Here is a 20,412-nt window from a genome sequence, read left to right as displayed (position 1 = left end):
TAGGCGTGTCTTCAGCAGTGGAAGAGAGTATTTAGGACAGGGATACTGGGGAACTATATATATTGCTAAAAAAAGAGACTGCTTTAGGCAATCATGATATGCATATCCTATGCATGGTTGAAAATAAACAGGGCCATATTTGAGACAGATTTTTATAGTCTTTTATGCCATCCAACTCTAAGCAGCTTCTGCAATACTTGGATTTATGAAATATCTTGGTCACTGGTCAGAAACAGCCCTTGGTTTATGTAGTTTAATCCAGGTCCTAAAGAACTCACCCCAAGGGTGGAGGGCCACAGGGAGACACCCCAACCCCTGATCCCAGGGGTGAGCTGGACCAGGGCTCCTCCCCCATCCTCTGTCTTTATTCCATTTGTTTTCCAATTCTGTATGAGTAATCTGAAGAAATCTGGGGGAAAGCTGTAAAGACTCTTCAGGATACAGAGTTGGGATACAGGTACTCTGGATTTTTTGTTGCTCATCTGGCAAATACTAAATACTCCCCATCCAGTGGGGATACCTTCCTTCCAAGGGGCTAGATATGTCCTGTGTCATCCCCTGGTCATGTGTTGTGAGTTGAATTGTTTCTCTTCCAACACCCCAACTCATAAATTAAAGTCCTAACCCTTATCTCAGAATATGACTGTATTTGGAAACAGGGTCTTTAAAGAGATAATTAAGGTAAAATAAGGTCATTAGGGTGGTTCCTCACCCAATGTGATTGATGTTCTTATAAGAAGGGGAGAATAGGGCAAAGGCATGTACAGAGGGAAGACCGTATGAGGACACAGGGAGAAGAGGCTGTCTGTAAGCCAAGGAGAGAGGCCACAGAGGAGACCAACCCTACTGACACCTTGATCTTGGACTTCCACCCTCCATAACTGTGAGAAAATAAATTCTTATTGTTTAAGCTGTGGAAAGTTGACATAAGTTGAGGCCATTTAAAAATAGAACTAGGGAAGCCTTGCATGCCTTACCCCTCCATATTTTGGAGTGTTTGAACTGGGAAAAATAGTTTTTGTACAGGGCCAAGCCAACGTTGTGCTTTGAACAACTGTTTGCAAGCTAATAGGAAGGCAGGCATACTGACTAGTGGACTGAGAAGTAAAGACGTCCTTTAGAATTAGCACCACCAAGCTGAAGGGCAACTTGGCCTATTTGTGCCTTCAGAAATTCCTTCCTTCATTTGTATAATTATTCCCTTTCCCTTTTTTCATAAAACCCCTCACCTACAGCCCCTAATCAAAAAATGACTTGGGCTTGAAGGGGTTCAGAACAGGCCTCCCCAAGATGTGCCACTTTTGCATGTGAATTACTTTGAGCTAAAGGCAAAGGACATGGAGACCCTGTGGTCTCATGAGAAATTCTTACCCCTCCCTTAAAGAATTTAAATGTGTGTCCTTGCCCATAATTACAGCTGCCACCAGGCAACTTTATGATCTATCCATAGGGCAGGGCAAACATCTGATACTGAACATATGCTCTTATTGTTCCCCTGTGAATGACCTTCTCCCCTCTGAAGCCCCAAGGTGCTCTGCCCCATCCTTAGCTCAGAATGCCACATATATAATTTTGTCTTTTTGTCTCTGAACCTTCCATGTATGTGAGGTCTCAGACTCTCCCATGTAGGCAGGGTTCCCATATATATGTATGTAGTTAAATTTGGTTATTTTCTCTTGTTTATTTCATGTCATTTTGGATATTAGACCAGCTGGAAGAATCTAGAATGGCAGAGAAACTTTTCTTCCTCCCCCACAGGTTTCTGTCTGAGTCAGTGTTTCCCAAATAGCTATTCTTTTTGATCTCACACAAATACTTGTTGCCTATCTATTTGGCCCTTTATTTTTAGGTTAACAAAACAAACCAGTCAGTGTATTTTGTTCTGGAAGGTCAAGCAAACTCAAACACCGTGTCTAGAAATACCTTATTAAGTGGGCAAACCGGCTGTTTCCTGGCATATACCCCTCTTTAGGAACCTAGGGCAGGGCGGGTGGCCTGGGAGGGTTGTCTGAATGGAGCTGCCTGAGGAAGGAGACGAGATCTTCGCTGACCCTCCTGATCCACACTAAATGTCCACTTGAAGCCTGTCTCCTGGGACGTGCAAGAAGATGATATGGAAAAGTCAGATTCAGAAACATGTGTTTTGTTCCTAAGCTGCCTCGAGTCCAGTTCTACCAGAGGGGAATGCAGGAATGGCTGCCCTATGGCTGAAATCCTTATATTTGTATCTTTTAAAAAAACGAAAACAAGAAATTTGGCCTTTCAAACCATGTGAAGGCTCTTTACAGCAGAGCTCAGGGATCTCGAGTCCTTCCCGGAGCCACCAGCCACAGACACACAGGGTTTTCCACTAAGCCTACGGGGGACGAATGACTCACACAGGAATGGAGTTTCGGACCCGACCTGAGGAGAGGCCTGAGCCTGCGGGGACACGTCCCTAGCTGAGTCCAGAGCAGCAGTAATCTCGAGGCCTGCCGTCAGTCACCGCAGCTGGCCCACGTCCAGGCGCTGGGCGGAGCGGTGACTAACGGAGCTGCCTCCCGGAGGGAGGAAGCAGGGAAGTCCGGGCGGCTGCAGTCGTCTGGGCGTGGCTGTCCCAGCCGGCGTGGGCTGCGCAGGTCCGGGCCCGGCCGAGGAGCAGAGGAAGGACGGCTGAGCAGGCAGAGCCTTCCAGATGGCTGAGCTAGACCTAATGGCTCCAGGGCCACTGCCCGGGGTCCCCGCTCACTCGCTGGTCACTCTCAGTCCAGACTCTGGGTCCGACAGCCCAGCAGAGGCCGAGGACCGGGGCTCCCTGGAGAGCCCCCCGGGGGAGCCCGAGGGTCTGGGCACCGGCTCTGGCGGCGAGGGGGAGGAGGAGATCCTTTGTGACTTCTGCCTTGGGGCCAGTAGGGTGAGGGCGGTGAAGTCCTGCCTGACCTGCATGGTGAATTACTGCGAGGAGCACCTAAGGCCACACCAGGAGAACAGCAAACTGCACAGCCACCAGCTGGCGGAGCCGGTGAAGGACCGGGACCTGCGCACCTGCCCAACCCACCACAGCCCGCCGGTCGCCTTCTGCTGCACCGACCGCCAGTGTATCTGCCAGGAGTGTGGCCAGGGCGAGCACAAGGGCCACGCCTCAGTCCCCCTGGATGTCGCCCGTAGGGACAAGGAGGCGAGTGCTGGGGCCGCTCTGGGAGAGGAAGGTGGGGAGGTGGTGTGCCCAGGGAGAGGCTGCGCGGTTGCCGCAGCCCCGGGGCTCTTGCCTGCTCTTCTGTACTCCGATTCACCTGAGGGGAACTTTACCCTGGCACCCGGCTCTTTTTCCAGCGTAAATATCCAGTTCCTTTGGCTTGGAAACCTGAAGTAGGTCGCTCTGCCTTATCTCGACCCACTGCCCCTGCGCCATCTCCAGTCGTGTCTGCCTCTCCTCCTGCGGGTAGTTTCCTGCTTTTTCTCCTGCAGCTTTTGGCGATTGTTAGGAGGTCAGGCCTGGGGGCAGAATCCAGGACGGGGCTGAGAGCAGGGATACTTCCCTCTGCCTGGATCTGTGTGGCAATTAATGACGTGTAAACCTTGGCAGAAATTCAAGGGAAAAGAATCAGACCATCCCCCTAATTTCTTTTCTTTCCTCTACCCCCAACAAGAGACCACCAGAAAGTGTGGATTTCGGGGTGAAATCCAAGAGCTTGAAAGGACTAAGATTACATAGAGTTGGAAACCTAGCTCCAGGTACAATGTCAAGGACAGCAAACTAGGGAAAAATAAAAGTTCTTTATCAGATAGTGGTATAAGGAGAGACTGAAAAAAAAACCCCACCATGTGCATAGCCTGTAATATTATTCCCATCAGATAGGGAAGTTGTGTCTAGAACAACTAGCCCTACAGTTGAGAACCCAGAGTTCTTGGGAATGAATTTAGCAGCTCTATATGCTTTGTTTCTCATACTTCAACTTTCCTAGAGCACTTGTTTTATTCTCAGTGCAAACTGCAGGTGACTTTTGTCCCACATTCCTTAGAGTCACACTCCTGGCAGGTCTCCATTTGCATTGTGCATGGGGCATGCAGTCCCACCCTTGGCCCAGGCTTCCTGGGCAGCAAACAGAAGAGGCTTCTGGGAAGGGCAGTTGGCTTGCCAGGGCCCCACCCCCATGTTCCTCCTCAGGCATGGATTTTACCCCATGCTAGTGGGAATTATTTTGGAAAGCTGTGTAGTCCAGATGAGTCCAGTGAGTCATTGTTTCCAACTCTGGAAACCACTTGCTAACTGTTTCTAGGGATTCCAGAGTCAGGGAATACCTCTCCTTTCCCTACTTCTGTTAACCGTGAAGGGGCTCTGCACTAACAAGTAGGCAGATCAAAGGAAAAGTTCTGCATGATTGAGAAAATTGGTCTTCGTTGAGCATTGCTATGTGTTAAATATTTCCCATGGCTTTTCCGTCCCCAGATAACTCCATGAGGTTATGATCTTTTATCTCTACCACGTTTGTCCAAACTCATACACAGGAGTCATGCAGAGAGGAATGAAGGGCTCCAGGAAGCTACCTGCTGGAGGGACACAAGGGAAGGACCCCAAGATCACAGTGTTAGAACTTTACCTTTTTTATTTTTGGCACTAAAAACCTACCAAATGTATAATAGAAATATTAAGGCAAAGTGTACTGCTTTTCCCTTTGGGTATAATATTTGAATTCCATTATACTTAACTGGAAAAGGGATGCATCTACTTGTTGGAAAACAATCTGCACCAGATTATACCAGAAAAAGTTCTCCCTCCCACCTGGATCCCTCATCTTCCCTCCTTGGAGGCAATCACCATCTTCTACACTGTCTCCTGTTTTCTTTAAGAAATGTTCTATGCTTGTAGCAGCATAGAAACACTACAAATTTCAAACACAGCATAAACGGATGCATTACAGAGACTTAGGGTTATTGTGATTCTGAGCAGGAAGACTTGTGCACAGCATGTGTGGAACCCCAGATTCAGTCATCCTAAGAGAGAACTGATAAGGTAAAATCAGGACACCTGGATAAGGGTTCTAGGGTAGTTTTTAGTGCTGAAAAGTGATCATGGTTATACATCTAGTGTGATAGCCCCAGACCCCAGAGTTTTGGAGATGGCCCCAGTTCATGACCTCTGCTTTCTGGTCTGCCTAAGAGTGTCCTTGCCCTTTCCACCCTGGGTTTTTGTTTTCAGCTCAGATGTTAAGTTTACCGTATAAGTGGCAGCCACACTCTAGGTGGCTCTGCCAAATCTTAGGAGCCAAAAAATTTCTTGCCAGGAGCCCAAGAGGATTAGCCCAGCAGACTCAGTGCCCTGATGAGGCTACAGCTGCTACTGGGGTCATTTTGAAAGTTTCGTTAGATACAATGAAGGCTCTAGAAGTCCAGTGTTCCCTTTAGGTGGCCCAGGTCTGCTGGTGTTACTTGATGAAGGTCGCTTTGGATCATGTTAAGGGCTAATTACTCAGGCTGGCACGTGGTGCCTAGAAAACTGCAAATGGCAGGGTCAGCCACAAGGACACCAGGTGGCCAAGATCCTGCACTGGGTCCACAGAGTAACTTATTTCTCAGTTAGCCAAGTGAGCCTTTTCTGGAACTCCCATGGTCTCTAGCTGCGTCAGGGGCAAAAACTCTGAGTTTTGGGAGTTCTGGGTGTTCTTTGATTATTTTTTCTATTCTGTTTGACCCTTCCCAATGGGGAACTCAGCATGTCCCTTTGCTCCAAACCTGCTTCCCAAGCCCCCTTTGTTTCTAAGAGCAGCTGGCCTTGACTTCTCTCACTTCCTCTGAATCTCAGGCTGGCCACTGCCGTGGAAATGGGCCCATGTGTATGCATGTGTTGTAAAACTGGTGCTCCTTCGGACTGCCTTCCCCTTTGTTCTGACTCTCGAAATGCACATGACTCTTGTTTTTCCTCAAGTTTATCAAATATTGTGGAGTGCTTCCTAAGGGCTAAGTGTGAGGCTACAGTGTCTATCCTCAGGGAGCGTGGAGTCTAATCAGGAGCCAAGGCACATTCCATGGCCCTTGGAACACCAAATGGCTGGAGTAACACACTGCCACAGGTCAGAGGCAGGTGCAGTTGTGGTGAGGGGTGAGGTCAGGGCAGGATTTGTGCAGGAGGGAGAGTGATCTGGGCCCTGTCTCTGATCCTGAAGTTCATTAGTGACACGCCATTGCAGTCAACATCAGCATTGGTTCCAGAAGCTTCAGAGCTGAGTGCTGCCCACCAACAGAGTCCCCTTATAGAACAGGAGCCAAGTTCCTGGGAGCCACAGGTGTTTGTGCATCTCAGGGGAGCAGTCAGCCAGCATTGCTTGCAGCCTATTTGCTGGTGTCCAGAAGGTAGGTGATTCAAGGCCACTCAGGAAAAGAATTTCTTATAGAAATTTTGAGAGTGGCCCTGGACTCAGTGTTATGTAATTTGTTTTTTCTTAAACATTCTACCAGGCTGTATGTCTTTCGAGATCATAGAGGATGTCTTATTGTACTGGACTGGCATGTAGTAGGTTCTGACCAACTGAGCAAAGAAGTCAGATGTAAACCAAAGGCAAACACTCGAGAAGGACCGACATCTCATGGTTGGAAATATAAAGGAACTAACACCATCTGGAATTTTCTTCTCTTATCCATGCCTTATGCTCTTCATATGTGCATCTCTAACCTGGTTCCTGGCCACCATACTCTGGGTTGCCACCTTTGCCCTGTAGATAGAAGCAGGGACAATTCTGTTGACAACTGTTGCAGCCCTATGCCAGTTGAGGTGCCAGATGATTTGATAAAGATTGTATAGCCAACGATAGCAGGTCTTCAGGCCCCAAATATGGAGCCTTTTGCACATTTGGCACTCCCCACTGAAGTCAGCAGGACTCCCTGTGCCCATCATCATGGGGCCATCTGTGCTCTTTGATGCCACTGTCCTGCTCGCCCCTGGCCTGAGATTTACGTGGCTGGCCTCTTGGGAAAGCCTGAAGCCAGAGTCGGAGCCACCCTATCATTTCCTAGGAGGAGGAATAACTGGAGATACTGGTTTCCCAAAGTGGCCCCACCTTTTGTGGGAAGCAGGAGTGACTTCCTCTGGGGTGACTCCCTCAGAGAGGTCTCCATTAGACACTTAGGAGCCACCTTCTCCTTTTATGGCAGTTTGCAGAGCTTGGAGAGAAGTCTCTCACTGGAGACTCTCTGGGTGTCCCCCTGTGGCTCAGGATCCTACGAGGGCTGACTGTGTCACCACTTTGTCACATCTGTGCCCATGGTGTGTTGCTGGGGCTGCCTCCACCTTTAAACAAGCAGTTTGTGTTTCCTTCTGCCTCCTCTGGGGCAGGTCACTGTGTAAGCCTTTTAGATTAGGAGTCCACAGTTGTCCTCAAATGGGACCGGCCCTCTCCGCTTCCACTCCCCCTCCTCACTCTGGGCAGCAGGTCTCAAGTGTCAGGGCTGGGAGGCCACTGGGGTTCCATCAGCTCTAGTCAGTGCCCAAGAGCCTGTGCCAACATTACCTGCATTCTGAGAGTGTCCATGTGAGGTGAGTCCCCTGCCTGCCAAGGCTGCCCTCCCTGGGAGGCCCGGAATTCCCTGAATTTTGGTTTCAGTGGGAGAAAAGAGGGACACTCATTTATAACCTCTGAGTTCCATTAGGGCATAATGACTCACAGCTATGAATGCAGACATAACCTATTAAAAGTCATTAGAGCCATTCTTTTTCTTTTTTGCTGTCTCATGCCTTTGTGGAAGGAGGAAAGTGACATGGTCGCTGAAGTTTTCAAAGGCTTAAGTTTCATGTCTCGGGGCACTTTTTGGCAGAAAGTGCTAGGGAGTCCCAGGAGGCAAGAGTGGAGAGGAGTCATAGGGTCATAGTGGGTGCCCACCTTGGCTGGTCCGCTCTGCGGCCCCGGGGTGGACAGGAACATGCGATGGAAAGCAGCCATGCAGCAGTGGGAGTAAGGACAAGGACACAGTGATGGCGATGATGGCATCAATGACATCGATGCAGTACTTCCAGTGCAGCAGTGAAGTTTCTGTTAACACAGTTACCCTACAAATGAGGCACTTTGGTTGTCCCCATTCCACAGGTGAAGAAAAGGAGGTCTGGGTGGAGGAGGTAAGTAGATTTTTCCAAAGTCTCAGCAGCTAAGTAGAAAACCTGGGATCCCCACCATCAGCTCCAAGCCCATGTTCCTTCTTAGCTGATTTTAGGTCAGATGGCCTGGGCTCAACTCCACTGTTGAATGTGTGTGACCTTGGATTAGGTGACTCATTGTATCACCTGTAAAATGGAGATAATGACCTTTACCTAACATGAATGTGGTCAGGACGATAGGAGGTAATTCACATGAATGCTAAAAATGATGACAAGCACAGCACGGTGTATGTGCTCTCCATATTTCAGCCAATTCATGCTGAGTTCAGCTCCAGGAGGTGCAGGAGGTGACCCTTTGCGCCTCCCTTTAGGGTGCTCTCGGCTGCTTCTGAGAGCAGCTTCTGAGGTCGAACTGTCCTTCCCATGGAAGTAAGTGGAGCGTGCTATTGCTCCTGTGAGCATTGGACTCCTCCTCTTAACACTGTCCTTTCCTTTTCTTAGGCTGAGCTTCGGAGCACCCAGTTGGACCTGGAGCGGAAACTCAAGTTGAATGAAAACGCCATTGCCAGGCTCCAAGCTAACCATAAATCCGTTTTGGTAAGACTGGTTTGGGTCACCTGTCAGGCTTTAGGGCTCCTGGGACCTACTGCAGGCTCAGCGTGGCCCAGCAAGGTTTTAAGACATAGGGCTGCAGCCTCCATGTCCACGAGCTACTTGGGGTCCCTCGGCAAATGAGAATTATGGGCGCAGATAGAGTTGGCTACACCATTGGGTGGCCTAAACTTCCCGATGGGATTTGCTATGAAATAAGGTTAAGGTTCAAAATTGGCAAGTGAATTACTTTTTCATACTATAGAATAGAAGCAGACCAGTCCTATAATAACAGCATTCTTATTTTCACATTTGTGTGTGCTTTCTCGACCAGGAGAAAGGGTGCGGGGAAACGAGGGGGGTTAAGATAGAGCGCCCAGAATTATACACAGTCTTGGGTTGCCCAGCTGCATGTGGATGTCACCAGTCGTATGTCCTGGCAGCCAGGAGAGAGTTGAGGACTGCTGGATTTGCAGATAGTGCTGTCGAGGCCAATGGTGTGCCTGGCTACCTAGTTTTAGTCCCTCTGATTTTATGACCACTTTCCACATAAACTCTATGTATACCCCAACAGTCCCACAAATGCTTTTCATTAGTGGCAAACCAATAACCACCACTCAGCGTAGAATGCCATCCACCTACCCCATGGTCGTAAATCAATCAGCAGCATCATTCTTTGCATATCAGGAATGTTTCTGTCCCATCCGTCTGTCCATCCATCCATCCGCCCACCTACCCATATGTAATGCATATATTCATTTCAACTTAAAAATTTTCTCCTTCTTAGTGTTTATTACTAACTAGCTACTGAAGGTTAAATACCTCTTTCTTATATAATCTTATAAAAATAAGAAAAACAGTTACCCATTTAAAGCTTTATAAACCTTCACAGATTGTTGATTTCCAGGCTCAACATAATCTGGTGAATCACACTCAGCACCTTGCCTTTTCCCAGTTCTTTCCTTTTCAGGCACTTTGATCCCTGTGCAGCTCTGTACGTAATTGCATGGTGACTACGGGAGGTAGTTATCACACTGCCACCTGCAGTCAAGGGACGTGTGTACGAGGGACATGAAGACAGAGGGAGGTGATGAGCCTGGGATTGTTGCACCCTTGACCTGAGAGTGACTCAGTACATTGACAGACATGTATACCATCCTCTTTAAACCATTATGGTTGGTACTTGGGTATGTTTGTGGCCATCCTCCCCTTAGTATCTATTTGTCCTCATCTGGGCAGTAAATTATACCCTTTATACACCCTATTTACATGCAAAGAAGAAGTGTTTCTCCCTGGGAAGGCTGAGGAATGAGTGGCTCCACACAGCAGTAGAAGGCCGCCTGTCTACCCCTCTCCCTCAGGAGGACCTCGGGGCAGGGGGAGGGGAGGCATTGGGACCCTGAGTTTTGTCTTTAATCTCTGAGCTTCACGGCATTGTTCTTCTCTGAGGAACCTACATGCCATCAGTACAGGGCGTAAGTGGATTCTGCTTCTTTCTCACAACACCCCTGGCCAAACCAACGTTGCCTTACACACCAGTGTTTGCAAAGCTACCAGACAGCAAACCTCCTAAAACAAGGACTGATGGTTATGGATTCTCTTTCTGAAGACTGAATCAGAAACCAGCCATGTACAGCTAAAGAGTAACTAAGCTTATTAGTACCAATAGAAATTTATTTTTCTTTTATTTATGCAATTATTCCCTTCCTTTCCTCACACAGACCCCTTGCCTTCATTCTGTACTTGGGACACTATTTGGGTTTCTCTCTGAGCTGCAGTTCTTTTTGATTCCAAATAAATGTTTGTTAAAGATAAAGGATATATAAAATGAAGTCTCTTTCAACAAGCTTCTAAAATTATTAACATTTTGAAAGCTGAAGCATGAGGAAATACTGTATTCTTATCTTAAATATCCCGGTAACTTAAATTTTTTTGAACTTTCCACTCCTGTGTCAATGCCTGGACACACATCTAGACACACACCAGACCTCCACATATCCCTCTGATCGCCCCTTGGGGGACTTGCATGTCCAGGCCACCTGGCATCCACGTGACATCTGTTATCCAGATCACTGAATGTCCCAGACTTCCTGGGACTCACCCTCTAGAGCACCTGGCATTCACCATACAGACTAACTAATTTCTGACTGATGACCTTTTTGGACCTATTGTAGGGCTAAGAGCACAACACTAATTATTTGCAAGAATGCAATATTTCTACTGTATTTCAAGAACTCTTAACTACAGTAAAAAAGAAATTTTTACTCTAAGAACTGTCAGCATCAGTACTTAAGAACTACCAAGGAGAAGAGGAAGTCATTTAAAACTTGGACTGATGCTGTAAATATACTCTTGGCTGAACGCATTTACAAAGAATGTTCACCCTGTGAGAGGACAGGGTCCCATGTGCATGAGTGCCATCATGTAAATCCTTAACGTTTTCCATATTGAGTTGTTTTATGTTTTATTTGACTGGAGCATTCCATTCTGTCCAGGTGTGCTCATCCTGCAATGTATGGGTACTGTGGTCACCCACACATACCCTGAACATTTTGTGCCTGGTTGGACTCCATAAACTTACATGTGCTTTTGTCTCTGATGGCCTCAATGGGCAGTTTAACCAGACATAATGACATGCTAAAGAAGCTAATTCATGCTTTGAATTATATGAGGAAGCCAAATTATTAATTGACCACAATAAATATAAGTATCAAGTAGACGGAATACTTGAATTGCCCTAGTAGAAAACTTGGTTTGAGAACCGTAAATAGCACCCCAGCTGTCAGATCTGGAAGGGGTCTCAGACATATACAATGCATTCTCTCATCCAGCGGATGTGAGACTAAGTTAAAGATGGGTAAGTAGCCCTGGCTGGTGTGGCTCAGTGGATTGAGTGTCAGCCTGCAAACCGAAAAGTTGCTGGTTTGATTCCCAGTCAGGGCACATGCCTAGGTTGTGGGCCAGGTTCTCAGTTGAGGGTGTGGGAAAAGCAATTGATCCATGTTTCTCATCATTGATGTTTCTCTTCCTTCCTTCCTTCTCATCTCTCTAAAAATAAATAAGATCTTTAAAGAAAAGATGGGTAAATAAATACTAGCATGCTGGGGAGTCAATATTTTTTCCCAAGAACCCTGGATTCAGATGAGAATAAAAGCTTTCTTTTGTAGTAGAAAATTGCTCCTTAATTTACAGGTTTATCAAGTTTACATTTCTGTGTGTTGAGTTTTGATAAAGTTGGACACCTTGCTAACAGGTTCTTCCTGTGTCCCCCTTACTCCCACCCACCCTGGTGCACCAGGTGTCAGTGTCAGAGGTGAAGATGGTGGCTGAGGAGCAGTTTGGGGAACTCCTTGCTGCTGTGAGGAAGGCCCAGGCTGATGTGATGCTGTTCTTGGAGGAGAAGGAACAAGCCGCCCTGAGCCAGGCCAATGGCATCAAGGCACACCTGGAGCACAGGAGTGCAGAGATGGAGAAGAGCCAGCAGGAGCTGGGGAGGATTGTGGCTATCAGCAACACTGTCCTGTTCCTGGAGGTACGGGTTTCGGGGCAGGGTGGAGGTGCCCATGAAGCTAAGGGCAGGGACCTAACCGGCAGATGCAGGACTAGAACTGCTTTTTGATAGATGGGGTGTATAGGGGGCCTTCTGGACAGAGGGAGCAGGTGTTGATTCCGCAAAGGCAGGAGCACTGGAAGGGTAGGAAAGCCTTCCCAGAATGGCAAGCTGGAGCCAGCTCAGGGCAGATGAGTAATATTAAAAGAGAAGTGTGCTCCAGGAGAGGTTTGAGAGAGCACAACTCATTGGAGGGACTGTGTGCCTTCCCAAGTGATGGGAGATGGGACTGGCCAGGACAGACTGCCTTCTGACGGTGGTAGAAGTTTGCTCTTCATCAGGAAGTCACAGAAGCCAAGGGAGGACTTCTGATGGGGGAGGGGTGAGTTCAGATCCATGTGCTTTGGAAACCACTCTTGACAGCGGGAAGGAGGCTGACCTGGCAAGGTGAAACTGGACACCTGTCCCATGTGGGGGGTTGAGTGAGCAAGGCCCAGCAGAGGAGACAGGACTTCTCATTGCAAGGTACCCTGATGCACTAAGGCACATGCTATTAGGGCTGGGCCAGAGCACATGTAAGGGAAGGACACTGACTTGGGCATTAATCCTGTCATCTTGGATCTGTCTCTAACTAGCTCTGTAGTTTTTAGCAAGTCACTAAACTTCTCTGGGTCTCAAATTCCTCATTTATCAAACAGTCAGGTCAGAGTAAGTAATTAGTTCCTTCAGGCCTAATATTCCTAAATACAGATAATTTTCTTAATAGCATTTTTTTAAAAATTTCCTTCCAGTTACAATGGACATAAATGTTTACTGTGGAAAAACCAGACAGGTATGAAGGAAAACAGTCATGCACCCTCCCACCACAGTTGTAATGAGGGAGAGAGAGAAGCAGAGACAAAATACCGATGGGATGGCTTTCTACCAGTTCCTTGCTTTTCAGTATCAAAATGTGAAGAAAATATGAATAAAAATTGGCTTCCCATGTCATGAGTTCCCCCAGAGTATATAAATAATTTTTCTGTTTTTGTTTTTCCTTTTATAACTTTAACATAAAAACTTTAATATGTACCAAATCTGTTTTAGTATAAGTTAACTTATTTATTTCGGTTAAAGATATCTTCCTTTCCCTGCACTTAGCCAGTTGAAACAACATATATTGGATAATCTATCCGTTCTCCCACTGATTTAAGATGCTTTCATCATGTATAGTACAGAATCTATACAGAGTTTTAAAATGTTTCTCTCTCTCTCTCCCAACAATCTGGTTTGGACTTTTTCTCCCCTCTGCTGATCTGTCTCACCATATTGGTACCACAGTTTTCATCACTAAGTTTTACATGTATCCAGTCTGCTGTTCAGTGCTTCAGTTGCGTTTCAGTCTTGATAATAATGTGTTACATCTGAAAGTAACCTTTTCTGGTCATCACATTGCTTTGAAGTACAATTGGCTTACTGTGATTATCTATGTGGAAACACATTTTGAACTCTAAGTCACAGTAGAAGAATTAGAGAGAGCTGTGATTGACAAGGAAAAGGCAGCAAGTGCTCCTGTCTGAGGACTTGTGTTTAAATTATTTTTTTAAAAAAGTCCTGAGGGTATGCATAGCAGGAATGTTACCTCCATTTGGGCTATTGGCACAGAATGTTTTTGATTTTTGGTCCAGTCTGGGCTGTGTATTGGAGCTGTTCATGGACATCTAGTGTCTCTTGATTTTTAAAAACCCCCTTTCCCAGTTTAAAGAATAAATGTTTTTTATGATGTTAGACCCAGAGCTGGACACATGACATACTTTCTTTGGGAAGTACACATCACACCAACCCATTTTACAGCTGCAGAGAGTGAGTAAAGAGGGCAGCCCAGTTTAGGAGATACAGAAACCAGGGCGGGTGCTGCCATGTTCCCTTCCCTGCAGGAGTACTGCAAGTTTAAGAACACTGAGGACAGCGTCTTCCCTAGTGTTTACATTGGACTCAAGGACAAGCTCTCCGGTATTCGCAAGGTCATCATGGACTCCACTGTGCACCTGGTGCAGTTGCTGCACAACTACAGGAACAAGCTGGAGGAGTTTGCAAGGGAAGGTGAGAAGCCTCCTGTGGGCTGTACTATGTGTGCCTCTCCAAGTGGTCCACGGGGAAGGTGAGAGAAAGAGCCAGGGGAGGAGGGCGAAATCAGGGGCACTTCTCATTTTCAAAGCCATCCTCAGCTAGACTATGTTACTAATGGGCACATCTTGATTTCACTTTATGATTGAGACCCAGGTAGGGTGAGTTAGTCTGGTCTTGCAATTGGCTAGCATTTCTATGTTTGGCTTCTCAGATTGCTAATGCACATACTTTTAAGTGAAATCCAAGTTAGTCTGGGATCTTTTTCAGCCTATTTTGCTTTATCCATGAGAGAAATGCAGCCCAGTGAGCATGGTTCCCTGAGGAGTGACTAGGTTCCAGCCCCACCTTCCTCCAGGAGATCCGGGGAAGCGTGGCTGTGAAGACCCGCTTCTTATGTTCTCCTGACCACCTGAGCAGGTATGCATTCACACCTCTCTGATTTTCTAGAGGAGTATGACATCAGAACTCAAGTGTCAGCTGTTGTTGAACGCAAATATTGGACCTCAAAACCTGAGCCCAGCACCAGGCAACAGTTCCTCCAATGTAAGTTGTGAACAGCTCTCCCTTCTTTAGTTACTGATGTCAGTGTAATGCTTTGCGGAAGCAAGAATACCATCTCGCAGATAGGGTTCAGGTTCTTGCAATCTTGGTCTATCCCTACATGGTACATTTTAAAAAATTTAATTGCAAAAATGTTTAACTTTTCACTTGAAACAATTTCAAACTTACAAAAACATTGCAAAAATAGGACAAAGAATTCCTATGTACTTTTCATCCAACTTCTCTAAATGTTAACACTTTACATAATTACAGCATATTCAGCAAAACCAAGAAATACATGTTGTTGCTACAGTGCTATTAACTAATCTACAGAATTTCACCCAGTGTTCCAACCAATGTCCTTTTTTGGGGCTAAAGTCCGTTCCAGGGTCACAGATATTTCCATGCCTCCTTACTGTCCCCTGTCTGGGCATAGTCCCTGAGTCCCTCTTTGTCTTCCATGACCTTGGCACTTTTGTAGAGCCTGGGAAGTTACCAAATCATTCCCTGCTAAGTCTGGCTTGGGCAGAATTGCATAGCCCATCTTCTTGTCATTATGTGGCATTGAGCTGGTCTGTTAGCATTATTAAAAACACTGTATTTCCAATCGGTACTTCACTATGGTTAACAAGCCAGGGAGATTTCATCTGCCAGTAGGGGAAGGACTGCATCTGTACATTCAAGGCTCATTTTTTATGGCATTTGGCAAGTTCATCTTTTTGGGACATGCATTGCATAATGCTTCTAATTGTTTCTGGAGGTGACTGGTGACTGACAAACCCCGAGGCCACCTTTCCTCTGGTTATTCCATGCAGCCTCAGGTTCTGATGCCAATCTGCTGTTCCTACCACAGCCCTGACTTTCCCAGGACCTCTTGATTTCCAGAGTTTCCATTATTTATTCTTCCCCTCTTCCTGACAGAAGAACATCTATATATCACAAACAGATATAATTAGTACAAGAACACACTTTATTCTTAACATCAAATAAAAATGACATGATATCCTATTATAATCTATTCTTTTTTGAATGATAACTATCTTTTTGTGTATACAGTATTCACTTCTTCTCCTTGAGCATTGTCCTGAAGCTTTAACTTTTTATAGACTCAGATTTTTTCCCTTTTCAACGTTCTGGGGCTCAAATCCCCAACTTGACCAGCTCAGCTGCTTGCTTGTACACTGTCCTCTTTCTCCTTCAAACATTGACATTCTACCCTTGACATCCCTAAAAGTATCATTGCTTGCTGGAATAAACCGAATGTCCCAGACACATCCTGTTTTTTTTTGTTGTTGTTGTTCGAAAACATGGAATCACCTGCCCCCCGGGGAGTCCTGGGTCTCCTGAGTTGAGAGGAATATTATTGCTCAATATCTGCTGCTAAGGATTGCTGCAGGAGCTGGTGGTGGGCGTGGGCACTGTTGGGGCCACTTTTAGTGGTAGCTGCAGGTGGTCCTCCATTTATACTCACTTCTCCTTTTAAATTCTTGGACTGCCTTGTCCTTGTTTTCTTCCAGGATGTGGTCTCATTGACTGCTAAGAATTTCTCTTACCAAAAGAATTTGGAAAGCTCCTGGGTGAATTAAGTTAATTTTTTTAAATTAATGGATTTTGAAACAGCCTTTAATATGCTAATTCATTTGGCAAGGATATTTTGTGCATCTTCTCTGGACTGGAACCCCAGGATAGAGTCCCACATAAATTGTGCATCTTCCAAATAAGAAGGAGGAAAAGCATGAAACAAACACACAAGTAGCTCATTGCAATGCTTTAAAAAGCCAGGGTGCTCAGTGGGAGTGACTCAGATCAGGAAGCCACTCTGAGGACACTGGCTTCCAGCTGCAGCCTCAAAGGACCAGTAGGAACCACCAGGCTCAGGCTGGAACAATGTCGACATTGCAGAGGGAATGGTCTGTGCCAAAGTCCTGAGGTGGGTTCAGTGTTGGGTGGGTCTGAAGTCAGGGTGCTGGAGTGTGGTGATCAAAGGGGAGAGGGCAGGAGACAGGGCTAGCGACACAGGCCATATAGGCCAGGGCGAGGGGTCATTGCTTCATCCTAAGAGCAAGGGGCACCATCAAAGAGCTGTAAGCTGAGTGACATGATTCACCTTCACCTACACCCTGAAACAAGCAACATAGGCTCTGTCATGGGGAAGGTACAAAAGGGGAGCATGGGAGAGCAACATAATCAGTATGGAGCCTATTGCCCTAGTCTGGGTGAGATTGGAGGCGCCTTCTGTGGGAGGTGAAGCAGTGCCCTGGAGAGAAGTGAGTGGAACCTACGGGGCTTGCTGCTGCCTGCGTGTGTGAGGGGGGAAAAGGCAGGGGTGAGGCTGTGGGAAAGAGAAATGTCAAAAGTGGCTTTAGTGAGATTTGAGCAGCTGGGTGCATGGTAGTGCTACTGTTTTCCAGGACAGGGAAGAGAAGATGTGTGGGGATGACTTCAGAGTTCACCTGGCTAAATATTGGTCAGTTTTTAAAGTGGATTAAACATGAGCACATGAAGGCTTGTTCCCCCAAACGCTTGCCAGCACCGGTAGAATGGTGCCTTGTCAGCACGTACTTGTTAAATGAATGAAACAGTGAATCAATAGATTTTATTCCTTGATTCAGTTCAAGAAATAATACAGGAAGTGCCAAACAATTTGATCTTCAGAAAGAAAGGAAGTGAAATGACTTGTTAAAAAGGGAGGAGGTGATTGGGACAACTGTAATAGAATAACAATAAAATATTTAATTAAAGAAAAGGGTCTGGGACCACTTTTAGCATGTGTGGGGGGTTTCCCCAACAAGCAATCCTCCACGGCACCAGCTGGGTGTCCCACAGTTTAACGCAATTCTGCCACTGCCCACAGTTAAGGCCTCGGTCCCAGGAGACTGCCCCACACTTCAGATGCCAGTCACAAGGAGTAGGTTCATCACAACTTCTGTCCAACTCAGCTACACATCAGAGGTTCTCATGACCCCATCCTCGATCACATTAATTTGTTAGAGCAGCTCACAGAACTCATGGATATGTTTACTTATGTTTACCGGTTCATTAAAGGTTATGATAAAGGACACAGGTGAACAGTCAGATGTAAGGATACATAGGGCAAGGTCTGAGAGGGTCTTGAACTCAGGAACTTCTGTCCCTATGGAGTTAGGGTATGTCACTTCCCAAGGTGGATGTATTTACTCACCTGGAAGCTCTTAGAACCCCTTACAAATGGGATTTTTTAATGGAGCTTCTTCATGCAGGCATGATCAGTTAACTCCATTTCCCTCTCCCCTCTCTGGAGAAGTGGGAAGGGGAGGGGCATGGATGGCGCTGAAAACCCCAAGTCTCTAATCAGGGTTTGGTCTTTCTGGTGACCAGCCTGTCCAGAAACCCACCCAGAGTCTGCTCATTAGAACAAAAGACCTTTCTATCACATAGGAAATTACAAAGGTTTTAGGAGTCCTGTGTCAGGAACTAGAGTCAAAGGCCATAGATTATTAGAATAAAGATATTCCTAGCATCTTATCACTTAGGAAATTACAAAGGTTTCAGGAGCTCTGTACCAGGAAGGGGAGGGGGTTAGGGACCAAGTATGTATTTTTCATTATAACTCACAGTATCACATTCGTGTTCCCTGTTTTCTGGTTGTCACCAACCTGGGAAAACTGAGAACAGAAACACGGATATTTTCTTGTACTTTGGAGGCTGGTCAGGTTTGACCTACTCTCTCTGACTCGTGTATCTCCTCAGATGCAAGTGACATCGAGTTTGACCCTGACACAGCACACAGGTACCTCCGGCTGCAGGAGGACAATCGCAAAGTCACCAACACTACGCCCTGGGAGCATCCCTACCCGGACCTCCCCAGCAGGTTCGTGCACTGGCGGCAGGTGCTTTCCCAACAGAGCCTGTACCTGCACAGGTACTACTTCGAGGTTGAGATCTCTGGGGCAGGCACCTACATTGGCCTGACCTGCAAAGGCATTGACCGGAAAGGGAAGGAGCGTAACAGCTGCATTTCTGGAAACAACTTCTCCTGGAGCCTCCACTGGAATGGGAAGGAGTTCTCAGCCTGGCACAGTGACACAGAGACCCCACTCAAAGCCAGCCCCTTCCGGAGGCTGGGGATCTATGTCAACTTCCAGGGAGGGGTCCTCTCCTTCTATGGTGTGGAGCCTGACACCATGACTCTGATTCACACATTTGACTGCAAGTTTTCAGAGCCGGTCTACCCTGCCTTCTGGCTTTCCAAGAAGGAAGACACTGTGCGGATTGTGGATCTGGGAGAGGAGCCTGAGAAGCCAGCATTGACCTCAGGGGAGGCTGCTTCCTAGACTCTGGGATCCACATTCCAAGCTTCGCTAACCACGAGGCAGTGAGTTGCCTTCTGAGGGTGACCTGAGGGCAGAACTCTCTACCAGGGTTCACTGGTTTAGAAATCCTGGGGGTCTGTGAATAAGGAGATGAGCCTCTGGCTTCCTTTGCCTCCATGCTGTGCTGTTCCCCATGTTTGTAGTCATCTTCAGGTGAAGGCCCTCTTGCGTGATGCTTGAGACTCCCATCTTTGATATTCTCCTGTCTGCTCTGGTGAACAGCAGTGCATTGGGCTCAGAATTGCTAACCAGGAATCTTCAGAGATCAAAAAGATCACAGATTAATCATAATAAATTGCTAACTTTATGCATTTCCTACGTCCCAGACACTGTTTTGAGTGCTTCCTGTGAATCTCCCAACCTGACCCTCACACAGTCCCATGGGCTGGTGTTCGTATCAGCCCCAATTTGCAGATGGGGAAACTGTGGCCCAGGGGGGAAGTTAACTTGCTCAAGGTCACTGGAGTCACATGGTGAGTAAGTGACAGAGCTGGGGTTCAAACTTGGAGGCCTGAACTTTTGAACTTGGTGGTCTGACAGTGGACTTTTCACCACTGTACCATGCTGCCTTCCTCATTAGATTGTGGGTGTTGTGTGTGAGGGAATAAACTACATGTTGAACTATTCATGTGGAAGTAGAGCCTCCTCAACTGTCCTCTCAGAGTTTGACAATCTCTCTGCACCCCCCACACCTGATGGGGCGGTGCAGCTGTGCAGCAGCGGAGAGCTCATGCCTCCATTTGGGGGACAGCGAGGATTATAAGAAACGTGCTAGTGCCGTCCAAGTCTTAGTCCTCATGACCTCTGGGAAGGGCCTCATTCCTCTCTTCTGAGGTCACTGGAGTAGATGAGCTTGTCCGATTTCTTGTTCAAAGACCAGTTCTTCGAGTATTGAAGGGCAGTTCTCACAACACATCCTCCTAGGACGTTTTTCACATGGTATTTTCCACTTTTCTTGTTTACACACTGTCTCCCACTTTCCAGATCTCTCACTCTTCTGGTCATTTCATCCTCCTTTCCACAGATGTGCTCCATAAAGTTTGCGGTGAGCATTCAGCTAGCCTTTAGGCAAATGACAAACTGTCTTTAAATTACTTTCTGAGAACATAGCCTGAAGCTCCTGTAGGAAATACAGCTTCTGGTTCTGTGTCAAGGCAAATCTGTTTACCCAGGCCACTGTTCCCCTGGAAAAGGGAAGAATGAGA

General features: G+C 46.8%; 1 protein-coding gene across 1 annotated transcript; it reads left to right on the top strand.

Moving 5' to 3' along the window:
- The first annotated feature begins 2,557 nt into the window (after positions 1–2,557).
- On the top strand, positions 2,558–19,518 carry TRIM16 (tripartite motif containing 16). Its single transcript, XM_045824193.1, has 6 exons — positions 2,558–3,157; positions 8,567–8,662; positions 11,955–12,188; positions 14,123–14,288; positions 14,763–14,858; positions 18,585–19,518. The coding sequence occupies exons 1-6, from the start codon at positions 2,675–2,677 to the stop codon at positions 19,166–19,168; spliced, it is 1,659 nt and encodes a 552-aa protein (XP_045680149.1). The 5' UTR covers positions 2,558–2,674; the 3' UTR covers positions 19,169–19,518.
- Positions 19,519–20,412: the final 894 nt, after the last annotated feature.

This window comes from Phyllostomus hastatus, unplaced genomic scaffold (genome assembly GCF_019186645.2).
Source record: "Phyllostomus hastatus isolate PE091 unplaced genomic scaffold, TTU_PhHast_1.1 phas_scaffold_55, whole genome shotgun sequence".
Lineage (NCBI taxonomy): Eukaryota > Metazoa > Chordata > Mammalia > Chiroptera > Phyllostomidae > Phyllostomus > Phyllostomus hastatus.
The sequence above is the reverse complement of the archived record's forward strand: the minus strand, read 5'-3'. Positions and strand labels throughout refer to the sequence as shown.